This window comes from Protomyctophum bolini (assembly GCF_963924005.1).
Source record: "Protomyctophum bolini genome assembly, chromosome: 19".
Taxonomy (NCBI): Eukaryota; Metazoa; Chordata; class Actinopteri; order Myctophiformes; family Myctophidae; genus Protomyctophum; species Protomyctophum bolini.
In genome coordinates, this window is record NC_137880.1 from 29,480,392 (window position 1) to 29,498,977 (window position 18,586).

The window sequence follows — 18,586 nt, forward strand, 5'->3', positions numbered from 1 at the left end:
GTCTATATGAGGGGGGCGTGTCCTGATGGGGAAACCATGCATGTGCATACTCTCTATTCTGTACATCCTAACCCACCGATTTAACAACCAAGTTACCAAGTGGTCTGTATAGACTTCCTTATTGTCTATGAAAGCCTAAAGAAATCGCTGTACTTGTACTGTAAAAGGGGTATATTTAAGGATAGCATATACTGTACATAAATTAATAAAGTATTCTTTGGCATTATACAGGGGCTTTTCTTTCTCTTTTTTGTTGTACTTTCTGGGAACGCCATCTTCCACTTCTTTCATGGAAGACTAATAAAATGTACCATCACAAGCATTAGGTAAGAATGCAAAGCTCCAATCCCGCATATCTCCGTAACATACATTAAATACACATACGCACACATTATCATCAAGTGGGGATCAATATATGGAATTACCTTTCGATGCATGCATAGTACAAACATGCAAAATAAATTAGTTTGACAAATGCTTTGTCAAATAAAATTATTAGTATGACACATGTCAGACTCATTCATATCCCTTTTCTGTAAACTATGATGGGACAGATGACGAGAGAGAGAAAACTTTGAGGAAGATTGAGTGTGTGTGTGTGTGTGTGTGTGTGTGTGTGTGTGTGCGCGCGCACACACACACACATGTAGTCACACATTCGTATGAATGTGTGCAAGTCCTTTCATTAGAGACTTGTTGCTTTTGGCACAAGCTAACAGAAGCCAGTTGGGTACACACAGAAACACTGGTACACAGATATGTCAACAGAATACACAGCCACTAAACCCAAAACAGTTGGACGGATGCAAGCAGGCCAAGACCAACTCCAACTCCCCTCCAAGACAGTGAACCTTAAACATTCTGACACACACACATATACAGTACACACCCATATGGAAAAAAGGAAGAAATGGTGCTCTCTGTTCAAAATGACGTGCCTCATGGACATGGCCTAGTTGTGTAAGAATGAGAAACAATAGAGGGAAGAGTCTGCTTTCTCCCTCTTTTTTTGTTGTGAGTGCTGGCGTAGTTTTACTATGCTTGCGGGAACCTTTGTCCCCACAGAGATATTAAAGTTTGTGTGTGTGTGCGTGCGTGTGTGTGCGCGTGTGTGCGTGCGTGCATGCGTGCGTGCGTGTGTGTGTGTGGGGTACACTGAGGACTATGGGAAGCCATTTCTAACATGACACATACTACACGACAGCCAATAGGAATCATGACATATTTATTCCCACTCCCAGTGATCAGTCCCTGAGGGACTATGGTGTATCTGGCTCTAGGAGGAGGAGGAGGTGCAAAGGATAACTGCAACAGAGTGGAAGAATGGACACAAGGATGGAGCTAAATGTAAGCATATGGTTGGCTAGCTCAACGGCTGGGCTGCTTTAGGTGTGTGTGTGTGTGTGTGTGTGTGTGGTGGTGTAGTTTTCCTCCTTCTTTAAACATTTGCTTTCACTTAGGCCAACTCGTTTCCCAGTGAGGTGAAGTGTTTATTTGCAGGATTTCATTTAGCTGTCATTACTACTGACATGGGCGAAATACCACCAGGCTTAATTGTGTGTGTGTGTGTGTGTGTGTGTGTGTGTGTGTGTGTGTGTGTGTGTGTGTGTGTGCGCGCGTGCGTGTGTGTGTAAAGAGAGCGCGAGAGAGAGAGAGAGAGCGAGAGAGCAAACATGTGCTTTCTATGTATGCATAAAACAATAATCATTTTAAGGCCCCCTCATCACTGTGCGCGCCCAAGAGGTTTGCGCCAATATTGATAACATTTCACATGGCTAAAGGTTTTGTTTCAAGTCAAATAGGTTGTAAATTCCTCAGTTTCGACCATTACAGCTGGCTGGGAATAATTAGGTGGTGGAGATACATATGTGCTGATTTCCCACCATGAAAAGTACTGCATATTTATGCCCACAATGTGAAATATTTGCAGTGGCCAATTGAATGCGATAAATTCTGAATGGTGGATGCTTTGAATCAAGCATATTTAGTTTTAGAGGATACAGTATGTGGAGGAATTATGTTTGGAAAGACCCGGTTGTTTCTGACGCGGAGCCAACATACCTCTCTCATCTGTTCTTTCTCAGTGCTCGCCTGCCCCACTGTGATCAACAACTGAAGAGAAGAAGATAAACCAACCCAATCAGTTTTAGATTTTCCTGCCTGACGTTTTGTGATTTTTAAACTGCCATAAAGAAGCTAGTTTGCTTGAATGAGGCCCAAAAAGAAACAGTAAGCTTCTAGTACCTCTGGACACAATATGGAGGATTGGACAGCTTTACGGCATGGAGTATGACAGACTGTAAAAGATCCATTTAGACACGTATTGTAAAAACAGCACATGTATGGGCTTGTAAATGACCGCACGCATGCAAACACTTAGAGCATAGAGCCCATAAACTGACAAGCGTGATCTTTGTCTCTTATTATGAGTAGGTGTTGACTACTCAAAGTCCTTGTGCTAGAGGGATTTACTACTGTACCTCTCCTCACTTGTCGGTTGCGCCTCTCCATCTTAAGAAGTGAGGGATTGGTTAAACTGTGGTTATTCTGCGGTTAGTGATCTGCGGAGACCTCCGAAACCCACAGGAGTCAAACACTGTCTCAATGTTGGTTCAACGAAACGGATGGAAAGATGAGGGTGAAAAAAAACCCTAGGTTGTTTCATGCTTAAAGGAAAACAGACATTCTGAGAATCTACACACTCACAGCTCACATAACAGACACCCACCACCACCCATGAATGGACATTCGAACACACACATGCACAAAGTTAGGTGCATGTGTGTTTTAGGTGGTAAAATGTGTTTTTAATCTCCGAGGTTCCTCTCTTAAATGTGCCCTGCAGAGACATTGGGGTAAATACCTCATCAGTCATAGCAACACGCTGGCTGGTCCGTCTCACCGACAGCCTAAAAACAACATAGCTTCCACTGCGGTTGGCCCTCCCCTCCACCCCCAAAGACCCTTGCGCCACACCTACATTCATCCACCCCAGGGCTACAATTATTTTACGTCAGACATCATTGACTATGAGTGGAGGGGTTAACATGCAGTAGAAGCACGATGCCCCATTGAGAACTCTCAGAATGTGATAATGGTAGATATCATTTTTAAAGTAATCAAATCCATTTAATTTCATTCATAAAAAAAAAAGATATGAATCTGCTTTTCTTTTGGCACAGATCAAAACCATCAGGAACTCTTACAAAGAACTTTAGAACCATGTTCCGAACTGACTTTGTGGACTCGCAGGATGTTTTGGTAAGGACATGTCAACGTTTTATTTCACAGTAACAAATGAAACTAGAAATTAAATGGAATTGTTATTATTTCAGCCAGCCCCAATGTTGTTGATGGCAACCAGGAATGAGAGAGAGAGAGAGAGAGAGAGAGAGAGAGAGAGAGAGAGAGAGAGAATTCCAGTGATTCCACTCCTACCTCTTCTCTGCCAGGTGACCTTGGAGGGGTCAAGGTTGTGGCGGACGAAGGAGCTGACCTCCTGGGGCGTGAGAGAGCTGGGATCTGTTTTATTGATGCCCATGCAGCCACTGAAAACAGAGAGAGAGAGGGACAGATCATGTACAATACATGTTCTGAAACATGGGTGGCTTGGGTTGTTCTATAGGTTTGTCTTGTGTTGATCCTACAGTAGAATAGGATTGTAGAATGTATATGTATACAATAAAAACACTACAGCTGAGCTTGAATCCCTTTTGCCCTTGAGTGAATCGTAAAGCCTGAGATGTAGGGCCCAATTTTTATCAGTGTATCACCCCTTATCCCTCAACTTCTTTGCCTTTTTTTGCTATTTTGAAAAACTAGCCGATCTACATCGACACGTTGTGAGCTTGTAGATCGGGTATTTTAACTACTCGAAAATGTTTTTCAAAAAATTAAAAATAAATAAAAGGAAAATAAGTTTAGGATAAGGTGTTTTATAGGCACTGATGAAAATAGGACCCATAAGCTCTTAACTGTCGTGCACCAAAACAGCAGATTTACAAACACAACGCATTGTATTTTCAGTGTGGGGCACAACTAAGAATATCTCAGGCTTAATGTTTTTCCTGAATCCCCCTAGCACGGTGGTATTTTCCTTGCTGCGGCAGTCAACCACTGATGACTGAACATAGAGCAAACACTGAGGAGGATGCAGGAAGAAAAGGCAGCTGACCAGCCATGCTTGATACATTTCTGTGAGAGCTCTGTTTAGACACAAATGACTCTTCCTTATCTTTCACTCCATCCAGACCAATAAATATTTTATAGTAAACGCTTCTGAACTCCTCAACTCAGCAGCGAGACTGCATGTTAGAGTGTGTGTGGGTGCTGCTTTGTTATGAAAGACCTCAGCCTTACCTCCGAACTCTAATACCATTTGCTGGATTTTATTTGTTATGACTTAACATCAGGCATTTTGGTATCAACACTCAATAGATTGGCTTGCTGACCATCACATAAACAGATATGAAGTCTGACGAATAAACATGCAAGTGTTCGTAGTTAAGGAGAGGGATAGTGCTAGCTTAGAAAGAGACGCGTTTACTGATGTCCCCTAGTGGACGATTTGAACGAAGAAAGAAGCAACCAAACCTATATGCCTGCTGCGTGAGCTAATGGTTGTTGACATCCTCACATTCCTCAGTTCTCAGGCACACTGACATTTATTGGGACACGGAGGATGACTTACATGTAGCCTGGCGATCTGTATGGGAGACTGGGAGAGAATCGCCTGACACCATTCACAGAGGGAACCAGCCTGTTGTATAAGGCCTAGTAGGGGAACAAAAAAAGAACAATTCAGTTTTCATAATAGTCTTACATTGTCTAATACAGCGGTCCCCTTTTTTGGCTGTGCACCCCCTGTTACCTCCTGACGTATATATATATATTTTAATTATGACAAATAATCACAGACATTGCAACGAGAGACATGCAGCTGCTGTATACTCCCATAGCTGCACTATACTCTCCTTACAACAGTGTTTTACCAGATTTTGCCGTTTGTGTTAAATGACACCATAAAACCCTTTTCAGTTCAGGCACCCCCTAGAGGGCGTTTGCGCACCACAAGGGGTGCACGCAACACTGTTTGGGAACCCCTGGTCTAATAGAAGACTGAAATTGTGACCTTACATTATACTCATTGTGACATTAAAAATCACACTCTTGTAAAGCGAGCGCGGGGGGGGATAAACAGCCATACACACAAAGCCACCACATGTTGGGAGCCGTTAGCACTGCTCAAAAACCATGCTGTGACATTCATGAATTAGTAATGAAGGACCTTATTGATTTAATTCTTCACTGACCCTTGAACATGCAATGACCTCACAATGAGACAAGGTGAGCATTTTCTTCATATTTTAAAGCAGGCCCAGATATTTTCATAATAATCAAAGCGTGGAATAACTACTTAAATTAAATTAGTAAATTGTAATTGAGTGTAATTAAAGTTCTGTGGTTTTGTGTGGACAGACTAAAGCCGCAAAGCTTGGTCTTGCATAGCCCCGGTCGGTCCCTAGTCACAACCTAAGGCAGAGTATTTATTTCCCCCAGATACCATATTTTTCGACCAATCACAACACTTCCGCCAATACACTCTACAGCGCAGGTCTTGCATATCAACTCTGGCCTCAAATAATAAAATACATCTAGTATGGATTTGTTTTTGTCTTGTAGGACCGTGACAATATTATGACACTCCATTTATTTACCAAGAGAAAAAGAAAAACAGTCCCCCTTTTTATTTTAAAAGGCCATGAAAACACCACAGGAGTGCATTTGGGAGGTGGAGTAAGGAAAAGAGTGAAATGAAGAGCAGGTGTTTTGGCTTGAGACAGGGTGGCTTGCCTTATCACAACCACTTTGAAACTGCTCTCCATTCCTCCTCCCCTCACTTCATGGACACTGGCTTTAGTCATGATTGTTATGCTACAAGTGTGTGTGTGTGTGTGTGTGTGTGTGTGTGTGTGTGTGTGTGTGTGTGTGTGTGTGTGCGCGCCCGTGTGCATGCGTGCGTGTGTGTGTGTGTTGGCATAATATGAGTATTGATGTGTGCGTGCACGTCTGCATGCATCTCTGCATGTTTCCAAAGCCTTTGAAGCCAGTGCATGTCCAGCTGAGAGATCGGTGAGGGTCTGTCTCAGTGTCTTACCTCCTCCATAGGGATGACCTGGGGCCCAGGTCCTGGGCATATCCCCCTCCTGCGGCTCCCCCTAGGTACAGAGACAAGAGGCAGCGCCGTCAGACAGAGACAATGGGACGGGGGGGACGGGGTACACAGAGCAATGCTGAGCTGTGGACTTTGAGTGAACCACTCCACCCTGTTACAAACCGTAGTGAGCTGTGAAATTCTAGCCTCGAACTGACAAACCCAGGTCTAGGCCAGGTTATTTGATACATTCCAGATTGCCGACTCTGTCCCTTGTCCTTGGCCCTTTTCCATTCTCCACCCAAACGTTTAATAGGAAAACAAAACAAAATGTAGAGTTTTGCAGAAAACACCACAGATTCAAGTACACAGTGGTTCCTTACATAGTTCAAGGTTCTTTATTATTTGTCTCCCGAGGAAGAAATTTGTCTTAGACAAAGGGCCAGCATAAGTGTAGCCCTTATGCCCATGTCGCCGCAGTGCAGCGCCAATACCAGTACCAATACCAATACCAATAGCAGTCAGATAACAATTTATTATAGAATGGGAATACAAGTGTGCATATATTAAATATTTTTATCTTGACATTTTTCTCCCTGCTCGGCACAATTATACAATCATCATTAACAGGGAGATAGATATACAGTACAATAACAACCTCCCATGGGGAACAGGAATAGCAAAATGGTTGCTGGGGTGGCGGTGTGAGGAAACACCAGGAACGGAACGCAGGAAGAATCCCGTTTTAGGCGAGCTTAAATACCCCGACTAATTGGTCAGCTGATTGCCACGACAGTGAATGAGTGACATGTGGGTCTTGCATAACACTGAATGAGCCCATCGAGTATATCTGACTGAAGTCCGCAAGCTACGCATCATTTGACTTTGTTTTCAAATATGAAGCTTTTGTATGATCTCGTCTTCATCAGGGCAAAGTAGAGTTTGTAAATTATTTGTGCCACAAGGTACCCTGTAACTGGTTGAGCAGGCCGTGTGCCAATTACATCATTGCATAGGTGAACAAAAATTAAACAATGTTTTACAAACTCCAAACTAAGCCAGGGGCTCGATAATCATTATGCATCTTGGACACCTCATTATGTCAAATGGACTTGACAATATGTGCCTTGGGCTCTTTCAGATTTAGAATGAGATTATGCCTAAATGCACTATCTACTATCTAGGACAATCAAGAGCCATTATCTTTAAATAAATAAATCTGGGATAGCGCCCAGCTAGAGGGATGCTTTGAGGTAGCAGAAAGAATATCCTAAATATATAAGGGAAATAAACAGGGAGAAAGGCGGGGGGAGAAACAAGGGACACCAAAAGGAGAAGAATGCATTGATTGGCAAGAGACACTTTTAGTAAGAATATTTTCTCCCTTTACTCCCTCTCTCTCACTCCCACCTTTCTTTCTGGTAGTCATGTCCCCTTGGTAGCAGGGCTCAAAGGCATGCCTGCTGCTGGCTATAATTGAAGGGGGCCTCTCGCCGCCACTGGGAATCAAGTTGGTTCCTTAGAGAACGCTGTCTGCGTTAGGGTGTACTTGTGCGTGCGCCTGCGTGCGTGTGTGATTGAGTGCCTGTCTGTGTGTGTGTGTGTGTGTGTGTGTAAGAAAGTGAGTGGAAGACAGAAGGAAAGAGGAAGGTACATTAGTGTTACATACAGTACATGAAAGTGTGTGCAAAGTGAGACTGTTTCCAATATTGTCCTGCCTCTCTGTATCGTTGGCAGGCAGACGCAGTGGAGTAATACGGCACACATGCTCGCTCACTCACGCACACACACGAGACAGTCACGACACGCATGCATGTGAAAGGAGTCAGTTGAGCTTTGCCTGCTCCATCAACAATTCACACATCTTTCAAAGAGGGGCCCCCCATCCTTGCTGTCACCCCCACCACCACTCTCTCACTGCTTTTATAAGATGGAGAGAACATTCTACACAAAACAGAATCAATACTATAATCACAAATGCTTTGTCTTTTGAAGCTCACTGGCCCCACGCCATTGTATTTGTAACTACTGGTGCAGGAACATTACTTTTTAAATGACAAAAAGTTAAGAATTGACTATTTAAATCGCTCATAGATGCTATAATAACGAGACAATTTCACAAAATCATTACAAAACACCCGTACCACAGAACAATAATGTGAAATTAAAGTGTTGCGTTGCTGCCTTGAAGTCTCACTTGTGCTGCACCTTCCCCCCCCCCCCTTTGACTATACAATTATCAACACAATGGACACAAGGAAGTGGCATGCAGGCACTCACTTCTGCTGATTATAGGAAAATTACAAAGATATGCGTATAGGAGAATAAGGAGAGATGACGCAGCTTTACTCAAAGGACATTTCCATGCAGGCGCGCGCCACTCTACCAAACTAATTTGGCACGGCTTACGGGTATAAGTTACGGGTGGTTTTAAACTCCACTGTCGCTTTCCCAAATGTGTGACCAAAATAGAAATTTAGGGGAATGCGTGCCAACACGCCCATGACCACACCTCTAGTCTGCAAAAAAGATAGCGGGTGACGCTTGACCAAAATACCATTAAGGGACAGAGCAAGTTCCTATATTCGTAATTTCCGGGCAGCGGCTGAATTGCGGGCCATGAGCCCAAGATGCCCTAAGTAGAGGAGAGACCAAATAGCCAAATAAGAAGAAAACTATAAAACCGACAGAAAGGCAGTTACTCAAATAATTGTTGAGCAATTATTCAGGCCCTTGTAAGCAAGCACTGTAGCACACTGTCAATTAATGTAAGTTAGAATACCAGTAAGACGCCTGAGGGCGAGAAGTGACCTCGCCCTAAAGGGTGGGCGAGGTCGCATGCACGCATCCGCCTCGTTGATGGCAGAGTTCTGGGCAAGCGCTGGCGCTTTAGCATGGGGGGTCAGATCAATCCCATATTTTTTTCTATATGATAATGTATTATTGTATTGTATTATTATATTACTCGACGACACTGAAAATGAGTTTGATTACTCAGTGTAATTTCGAGAATAAACAAAACTTGAATGAATATAAGGAGCATGTCTTGAGTGTACAGGGTTTGATGAGGGCCAGGTAGGGCCGTGCCTTAATTTTCGGGCCTGTTGAGAAGTTTTCGCTGGCTGCCGGGTGCGGCTGCACTAATAACTTTGGGGCAGGCCCGTCTAGAGTTTGAATGGACAGGTAGGTATAAGTCAAAAGGGAGACATTGAAGAGGAATGATGGATGGGGAAGGATCAACATATGGAATGTCAGGTTCTGACATATATGGAGATGAATTGCTGCTCTGAGGGCAGCTTTTGAATGCTGCTGTCAGGACAGCTTAAATGCTAACCATGTAAATTTGCTGTAACATTTGATAGCTACAGTAGCTAACATTAGCTAAATGAAATTAACACCTTGCTAAGTTTGCTAAGTTCGTTAGCTAGCAAACCTTAGCTTAATGAAAGTAGCACTTGCTAAATTTTGTTCTAGCAGGGGTTAACATATTAATGTTTAAAAGTTGTACCTTATGAGAGCAGTAATTGATGCACATTCAGCAGGAGCAGAGAGCAGGTTTGGAAGCTGGTGCAGAGTGATGCAATATGGCTGCCGCTCCAATATGGCTGCTGCCTGCTGCTCACGGGGGTGAGGGCCAATGAAATTCAATGCCGCCCTCAGAACGCATTCCAAGGCATATAAGTCACATCTGCGGAAAAAAACATGGCTCATCACCGTCACACATTATAAGGACAATATCAGTCACCAGAACATGGTTAAAATTGAGTTTTTAAATGGGTTTACTGCCGGTATATAGGAAGGGCGTGTCTGATCAAATGAATATCTAAACTAAATATTGTATCAAGCTACTTAAAGACAGCACACAAAATCCAGAGTAGACATTAAAAGAAAATCACATCCATGTGAAGTGGGGGCACTCTTATCATCAATCACCAATCAAATCATCACAAATATAATTCGGGCCAATCAATTTTGTCGTCTTCACTTTTCTGTCCTCACTTTTACCTTCAATGTTTGTTTTTACACAAACCCGGAATGTTGGGTAGGCCTATAGGAGGGGCTAGTGCCCCTCAAAAAGTGCCCCTTTGCCTCGGGGCACAGGTCTCCACCAGAATTGGGGCAATTAAAAAAAAAATGTCAAGAGGCATTTCTTCCTTAGCCTAGTGGGAATGTGTACACGGTTGCACCGCAATCTGAAGCTGCGTTCATGATTTGCGGCATTTTGTACAAATGGGCCACTCTTGAAAACTCTGGAAGCCATTCTTAGCCAATCAGGATGGAATATGAGGAATCAAACAGACTCGTTGTGTAGTATGTGTACCAATTAGTGTGAAATTTTGATAACATTGAGTAATATAAAGAAAAAACACAGTTGTGACATTCCGGTCAATCACTTTATATCCTCACATTCCGTGCTCACTGCTCAGTCAATCAAATCATCGCTATTGGGTACACACAAACACACAAAGAAAGCGAACTACCCCTTTAAATGACTCTTTCTGGTACTCTTACTCGAGTCGTTAGTCAAAATATTGTTGGTAACAGTTGTGTTGCATTCAGTTATGTGAGTCATATGCTTCTTGCTGATTATATGGCATACAGTGAGTACTGAGTCTGACATGTGAGAACAAGCTGCTGCATGTCAAAATTCCTTTTTGTTTCTTTGTATACAAATCTCTCAGTGTAAAAAGCACATTGCTCACAGTGGGGCTACCCACAAACATAAAGGACCTGCTGAACCACGGTGTCAGTCTTACCCAGCTGTACCTGTCCTGTGAGTGGACCTTGGCCGTGGTCCTACAAGATGCCTCCAGCTCAGTTCAGGTAGCAGGCCCAGCTCCTCAGCCAGCTGGTGCACCGACTAGCTATAGGGACCACCTGGGCTCTGGAAGTATCTATGTCACTGCAGGAACGAAGACAAAACAACATGACATGGGCTCTAGTAACATGGATGTACTGTACTGTACGTATACATTGTAATATGTCACGAAAGAAAAGTTAACAATTTGACACCGTCTTATAGTGACGCCAATTGCACTTCAATTACTTTCTTGAGCGACGCAAGCAAATACATAACATCGTAGCTTGTATGATATGGCGGCATACATCATTAGTAATACTAAACATAATCCGTGTCACTGACGTTGTATGATGATTATTATTTTAATTCATGCCTTTTTACAGGAACAGGGCTAGTGTCCCAATGGCATGTATAGGGAAGAGGGTTATTGAAGCATACAGAACTCATCACTGCATCCTGTATGATAGTGTATTGGCCTTCCTTGACCAACAGCCGAAACAAACACTGGTACTTGTTTATTTTTAAGGCAATTTATGGGACTTTACCATTATATGTGACCCGTGGCCGAACAAAGTCACATAGGACCATTACCATTAGCTGAAACACAACAATGATTTCAAATGAGATTGCCTCATTATGTTTCTGTGTGTTGGGCAGGTTAAGGTGCTGTCTCTGGTGACATTTAGTTTTCCCATCTATACTGTACTCTAATTACCAGTATGACATGGCAATGTTTTATAATTACCAGTATGACATGGCAATGTTTTATAATTACCAGTATGACATGGCAATGTATTATGGATATGCAAGTATATTCTGTGAGGTATGGGTGTAAATTGTTCTAATTGACACCTGTGTTCTTACACTGGCAGGTGTTTTCGTCTTCGTTCGTTCGTGTAGGGCTACACAGGATAATTTGGAACAATCAGCTAGAAGTGATATCGTCATCCAGTTCAATGACTCCATGTGGTGATTTGAAGATTGGGCATTTATCGATGATGTTCAACAGTCTGTGGTTTTCAAAATTCACAGAGATCAGTGGCAGACACTCCCTCACCCAGGAGGATTGGTTGAGTTGATGAACTTCCTCAATGTGGATGTTGAATTGTACCATTGAGTATTCCAGCAGCCAATGACCCATCCAGGGCGTGGAGTGGAGGGCTCATGGTAAGGAGTCGCCTAGCCTCGGTGGAGAAGTGTCTGCGTTTGAGTCTTGTTAGCTCATCTGCACTCTTGCAGGCCAGCTTCAAGGTCAGGATTGTGTTTTCTTGTGCATCTGATTATCATGCTACATTATTATATATATGTCTCTTTGTCATGCCCTACCATTTATGCATGATGGTCTAAACCAAAACATTGCATTAAATGATATATGTTTGAAGCAAGCTGCAGCAGTGTGCATGTGCAGAACTCAAACCTAGACTTAAGGATTGCATAAAAAGTGACTTATTTAAGTTCAACAAGTAGTCAGCCAAGTTGACAAGACGGTAAGAAAACAGGTACCAGGCCAAGAGACACATACCTGCATTCTGTATGCTGCAGATAGGTGGGCTGTGCCAGAGTTGGAGAACATCTCAACAGCATGTTCATCTAGGACAGGACACGGACTGTTCATGTGACACATTCAACCAATCCATTCATTGATTAAAACAGGCGTTCTCAAAGTTTTTGGCCCAGGAAATGCTTTGGCCATGTCTAGCGCATGGCTTTTGAAGATTACATCATATGGCCGCCAAGTCCTATGGGACTTTTAATGTTTGTTTAGAATTTGAGCACTTATGATGTAAATCGTTAGCCAGCCAAGTCTATTTGTTTGTTTAGGGCACTAAATGACAGCCATATGTGGCCGATATAAATACACGGGGTGCTAGCCCCTCCTATGCCCAGCTTTGTGTCTGCGGAACGTATTTCATGATGATGTATGATGATAACAGCGCCCCTCATTGATTGTGATTTTTTATTCTAACTATTTGTATTGAAGGCTATGAATTGGCTATGAATTGAATACATAGAACCCGATCCTTTTAGACTTTTAAGTGTTTGATTGTACTCTGTGCCGTTTACATTTCTGTCTAATACAATCAATCAACCCTTGTGCTCTTGATCCAAGGGCTGTTCTTTCTGTCTTTAGTGTTAGATCCTGTGTAGTTTGTTCAGTCCAAAAAAGAGAAGGACTGCCACCATGTGGTCAGTATATAAAACTGCATGCAAGATGCAACACAAACACCTGTTTCCACAGATGAGACTGGTACCATTCCTTCCTCTTCTCTGTATCAGACATTGCATTGCCAGCCCTTGGGGTCCTTCATTGCCAATGAGCAACACGAGCTTCCCCCTCCAGAGATCTGTGAAAAGAAATTAATTTACTTTTTTTGTGGCTTGAACACAGGATATGACTGGGCTGGGATAATACTTTAATGTTTTGAACAATGCATTTTACCCCCAAGATCATATTATTTCAGCTGAAGGAGATCAACATATTGCATGCCAGAATTGCCACATAGTATAGTCTGCAGGGGTTTCTGAAGTACTCTGGATCTCTTATAGTCTCTTATAATGATATAAAAGTTTGGAACTCAAGACCGGTGTGCGGACTTCCTACCTTCTCATCTCCTCTGAAAACCGACCGTTGACCCCCAAACTCAGCGTGTCTCTCCAGCAGCTCACTGACTGACAGCACTGCATCATCGTGTCTTTGAGACCCACTGGTGTAGCAGAGTGTTTCCAGCGAGCCAATCAGTAGCCTGGGTTCCAGCCGGATTCACTGTGTTCCGTGGATTAGTAGCGAAGTGAGTGACAAACCCTAATTGCAGCGAATCAGGCTGGAACCCAGGCTACAATATCAGCAGCACCAGGACTCTGTTTGACCAGAATGGAACAGAGCCTTCATTATCATCATTGACAGTCGGTGACACCTGTGAAGGAAGTAAGGAAGAGGCCCCAAGTTATTTCCAAAATTGCGTGTTTGCATAGAGTCCATTCCCATTCAAGTCTATGGCAAAATAAATTACTATGACGTCATGTGGACCACTACATCATCATGATAAGAGCCAAGAAAAAAAAGGCACTGCGCACTTCACACAAGTGTGATTTTTGAGGCGAGATAGCCCTTCCCATGTCCAGTTTTTGGTGTGTACCATTGACAATGAATGGACAATTTTGGGTGTTTGTGTAAACACAAACATTGCGTAACACAAACATTGATGACGAAGGTGAGGACGCAAATTGTGATTGGTCGGAATGAGAAGATGACCCACTTCACATGGGTGTGATTTCTGTTTTTTTTAAACAGAAAAAACGTATTCAACTCTGATATTTGCACATACAGTAGTGTAGGTGTATTGCATATATGCTAACATGTATTGTAGTGATAGGGTGTTTGGTGACACACTGACACAATCTGGCCTAGATGCAGATGTGTTGAGGAACTTTTAACACAATCAGTCCACTTTGTTCAACTCATACTGATTATGCAGGGTCCTTCACCAATTTCTTCACTCACATGTCTTTGGAGAGGACATTTGCTAAATGTACTCACTGTTTTAATTAATTATGTGCAGGGCGATACTGATTTGGGCCAAATTTGACACAGCATGCAAGTAAATGCATTTACCTCTGCCAGGCGGGCAGCAGAAGTGCACACCACAGAACTGTTTTCTGGATGTCTGCTTTGGGGAAAAAGCACATCCTGTGTAGGTCCAAAGTCCAAACTAAAGCGGACCATTCTTAGACATAATGAATCGTGGCTTCTTGATGGGCATTCACATAAGTCATTCGGTCAAGTAAGAGATAATGTAACCATCCCACTGAAAGTGCTTCTGATGAAACACTCCTTCGGGTCTATCTTTAAACAAGTCACCAATCCACACTCTCTGTCCAATAAAGCCCCTTACCCATCATCCTTCTCAGCTTTGAGTGCGTTGAGCATGCGTTTGGTGCGTCTTATACCATGCACCCTTGAGTCCTCATTCAACACCTCTTCTAAAACACACACACACACACACACACACACACACACACACACACACACACACACACACACACACACACACAGAGAGAGAGAGGTCTGGTGAGGCCACAGTTGTAATAAATCAACCTCACAGGCATCTGAGGAATGCCATACCTCCATAAGCCCATGAGCTAGGAGATCCCTATTACACGTACACACATGGGATCAGGGGTTCCCCCTCGAGCTGGGTCAAGGTTTTCCCTTCCCTGTGCTACAGGATTACATAATGTTACGCACAGCACAGTAGAAGGAAAAGTAGTGGTTAGAAATATGAAAAGAATACATAAAAAGAGGTCAATCCTTCACTGGGGGAATATTGTAAAATAATGGATGATTCATAGAAATGACCATTTGGTGTAGAGACCGTGACCGATAAGTCTGCAATTCTTCTGGGCATGTGAAAATGACTGTGGAGGTGAGGGGAAGAAACTGAACAAAGTAATTGAGTCACCAGAAAAAAGGTTGGGTGTTTTTGATGAATCTTACATGGGATAAAATGGAGGTTGTAGTTATAATGGGTTTGTATAGGAAGGGGGTGGGCAGATAAAGTGAATATCAAATATCTAAATAGTGAATCAAGAAACTTAAAAACTGTCAAGGGTGTTCACATAAACCTGAGTAGAAGATAAAATGACCAAAAGTTTCTTTAAGCTACGTTAGTAGAGGAAAATAGTTTACCTTTCCTGCCATTTTCTTGATGATCTTCAGCCAGCCATCATCTTCGCCTGCCTTTAGGGAAAAACATGTAATCACACGCACGTACACAGGCCCAGGGCGAAAGAGGTGACAGTGTGGGGACACTACACTGACTACAGGGTTATAGACTTGAGTCAATCAGTACAATACAAATCAAGCAAGATATGAACATTAATTCCCTGACGAGATCTTAGAAAAAATGACAGATTCTCATTGACTAAATCAGTACAAAGCCATACTCTCAGTATTGAGCAAGATATTATTCCCTGATGAAAGCATAGAAAAAATATCATATACGGTATACCTCAAAATAGTATTTGGACAATATAATTTCAAATGTTATATTGATCTTGCCCTGTTCTCCCCTGCAAAAGTAGCATGTAATTGCTGATGTTTCAACTATTACCCCAAATCTAATAGGAAGTCAACTGCTGTAAACACGTTCTTTGATCTGATCATTTCATTAAAAGCAGCCCGTCAGTAACCAGTAAGGTTAACCATAATTGTTTTGCCCTGAGAACACAGTAACACTCAGTGGACAGGAACTGTGGTGTCCGATTAGATCATTACATGTCTTACACAAATAAGCGTAAATCTTTTATGTACATGAGATTTTCCAACAGCATCTGCATAACATTAAATACCTTGTATCGGTATATTAACATCTCACCTAGGCAAAGGAATGGACATTCCATTGATAAGAGGGGGGAGGCCAGCCGGGGCGCCTGATGGAAGGCAAAGGAACTGGTTGGAATAACGTGTTCCTTCCACGCGCTACGTCCAACCAGGGAAACTCCCCCCTGTCAGGTGTAAAAGGATCAACTTGGACACTCAGGCATGAAGGAAGCATGAGTTCAAGTCCGTTGCTCTCCCCATGTCCCCCATATATGGAGACTAGGTTGGCGGAGGGTGTGTAGAACCCAGGACCACATTAGATAATTGACACAGGGGTATGAAATGGGTTACAACATCGTGGGATAAAAATTATAAAAAGAAATAAAGAGGGTGGGAGGGGAGGGGTAACAACGTCAAGAAAGTCAAGAAAGAAACAACGGTACAAATCAAGAACAATGACTGTCGATGTTTACAGCTGCCAAGAATCGAAATAATGTTGAATAAAACATACATTGGATCAGCATGCATCATCTACAGTTTGCAACTTAGTCCTGGTATAGAATTACAGAAAAAGAGCTCAATACATAAAAAATACAACTCAAATTCAATCTTTTATCAAACTTTGTCTGTAACGGCTGAGTAGAGAGGTCCTCCCTGTTGCCCCCTGTCCTCTTGGGGAAGGCTGCTCAGCTCAGTGAGAGATTGACAATGGCATGCACACATACGATGGAAAGAGAGAGGGGGAAAGAGGTGCACGCACACACACACACACACACACACACGAAAGAGAGAGAGGGAAAGAGGTGCACACACACACGTCAAGTAAGAGATAATGTAACCCTCCACTGAAAGTGCTTCTGACAAAACACTCCTTCGGGTCTATCTTTAAACAAGTCACCAATCCACACTCTGTCCAATAAAGCCCCTTACCCATCATCCTTCTCAGCTTTGAGTGCGTTGAGCATGCGGTTGGTGCGTTTTATACCATGCACCCTTGAGTCCTCATTCAACACCTCTTCTAAAACACACACACACACACACACACGAAAGAGAGAGGGAAAGAGAAGTAAGCACATGCAGTTAACCAGACACCGGAGCACAACAAACCACAGTGGAGTGCACTTTTAATTTGAGGCAGTCAACACAGAGCACCATAGTGTGTTGGCACCTGTTCTGATTGTGGATGACGCCTTTCTCTATTTCCTTGTGGTTCTTGTCAAGGCCGAGGGCAAGCCAGGAGCCCAGCGTGCTACCATAGAGGGAATCCACAACACGTCGGCATTTAGTCTCCTTCTTGTATTCAACTATAGTGCATTTGACTCCCAGCAATAGACAAGGACCCTGTTGCTCGTTCTGAGTGAGCACATTTATTAAGCATCTGAAAACAGTGTTTCGGGGATATTCGTTTGCCTCCCGCATCTGAAAACACTGTTTCGGGGATATTCGTTTGCCTCCCGCATCTGAAAACACTGTTTCGGGGATATTCGTTTGCCTCCCGCATCTGAAAACAGTGTTTCAAGGACACCCGTTTGCCTCCCGCATCTGAAAACAGTGTTTCAAGGACACCCGTTTGCCTCCCGCATCTGAAAACAGTGTTTCAAGGACACCCGTTTGCCTCCCGCATCTGAAAACAGTGTTTCAAGGACACCCGTTTGCCTCACGCATCTGAAAACAGTGTTTCAAGGACACCCGTTTGCCTCCCGCATCTGAAAACAGTGTTTCAAGGACACCCGTTTGCCTCACGCATCTGAAAACAGTGTTTCAAGGACACCCGTTTGCCTCACGCATCTGAAAACAGTGTTTCAAGGACACCCGTTTGCCTCACGCATCTGAAAACAGTGTTTCAAGGACACCCGTTTGCCTCACGCATCTGAAAACAGTGTTTCAAGGACACCCGTTTGCCTCACGCATCTGAAAACAGTGTTTCAAGGACACCCGTTTGCCTCACGCATCTGAAAACAGTGTTTCAAGGACACCCGTTTGCCTCACGCATCTGAAAACACTGTTTCGGGGACATCCGTTTGCCTCCCGCATCTGAAAAGTGTTTCAAGGACACCCGTTTGCCTCACGCATCTGAAAACAGTGTTTCAAGGACACCCGTTTGCCTCACGCATCTGAAAACAGTGTTTCAAGGACACCCGTTTGCCTCACGCATCTGAAAACAGTGTTTCAAGGACACCCGTTTGCCTCACGCATCTGAAAACAGTGTTTCAAGGACACCCGTTTGCCTCACGCATCTGAAAACAGTGTTTCAAGGACACCCGTTTGCCTCACGCATCTGAAAACAGTGTTTCAAGGACACCCGTTTGCC

The 18,586-nt window shown here is 43.2% G+C and overlaps 1 protein-coding gene and 1 long non-coding RNA gene across 2 annotated transcripts; both read right to left on the reverse strand.

Moving 5' to 3' along the window:
* Window positions 1-1,276: 1,276 nt before the first annotated feature.
* On the reverse strand, window positions 1,277-12,121 carry LOC308334658 (uncharacterized protein; the record flags this gene model as incomplete). The annotated part of the gene is made up of 6 exons (XM_080791463.1): window positions 1,277-1,305; window positions 3,439-3,548; window positions 4,691-4,773; window positions 6,158-6,218; window positions 9,663-9,842; window positions 12,093-12,121. The coding sequence occupies 6 exons, from the start codon at window positions 12,119-12,121 to the stop codon at window positions 1,277-1,279; spliced, it is 492 nt and encodes a 163-aa protein (XP_080647589.1).
* A 356-nt stretch (window positions 12,122-12,477) lies between these two features.
* Window positions 12,478-13,843, reverse strand: LOC308334417. Its single transcript, XR_013965903.1, has 3 exons — window positions 13,558-13,843; window positions 13,183-13,300; window positions 12,478-12,545 (listed from the first exon to the last, which is right to left on the reverse strand). It is a non-coding gene; the product is annotated as an uncharacterized lncRNA (long non-coding RNA).
* Between the last annotated feature and the right edge of the window lie 4,743 nt (window positions 13,844-18,586).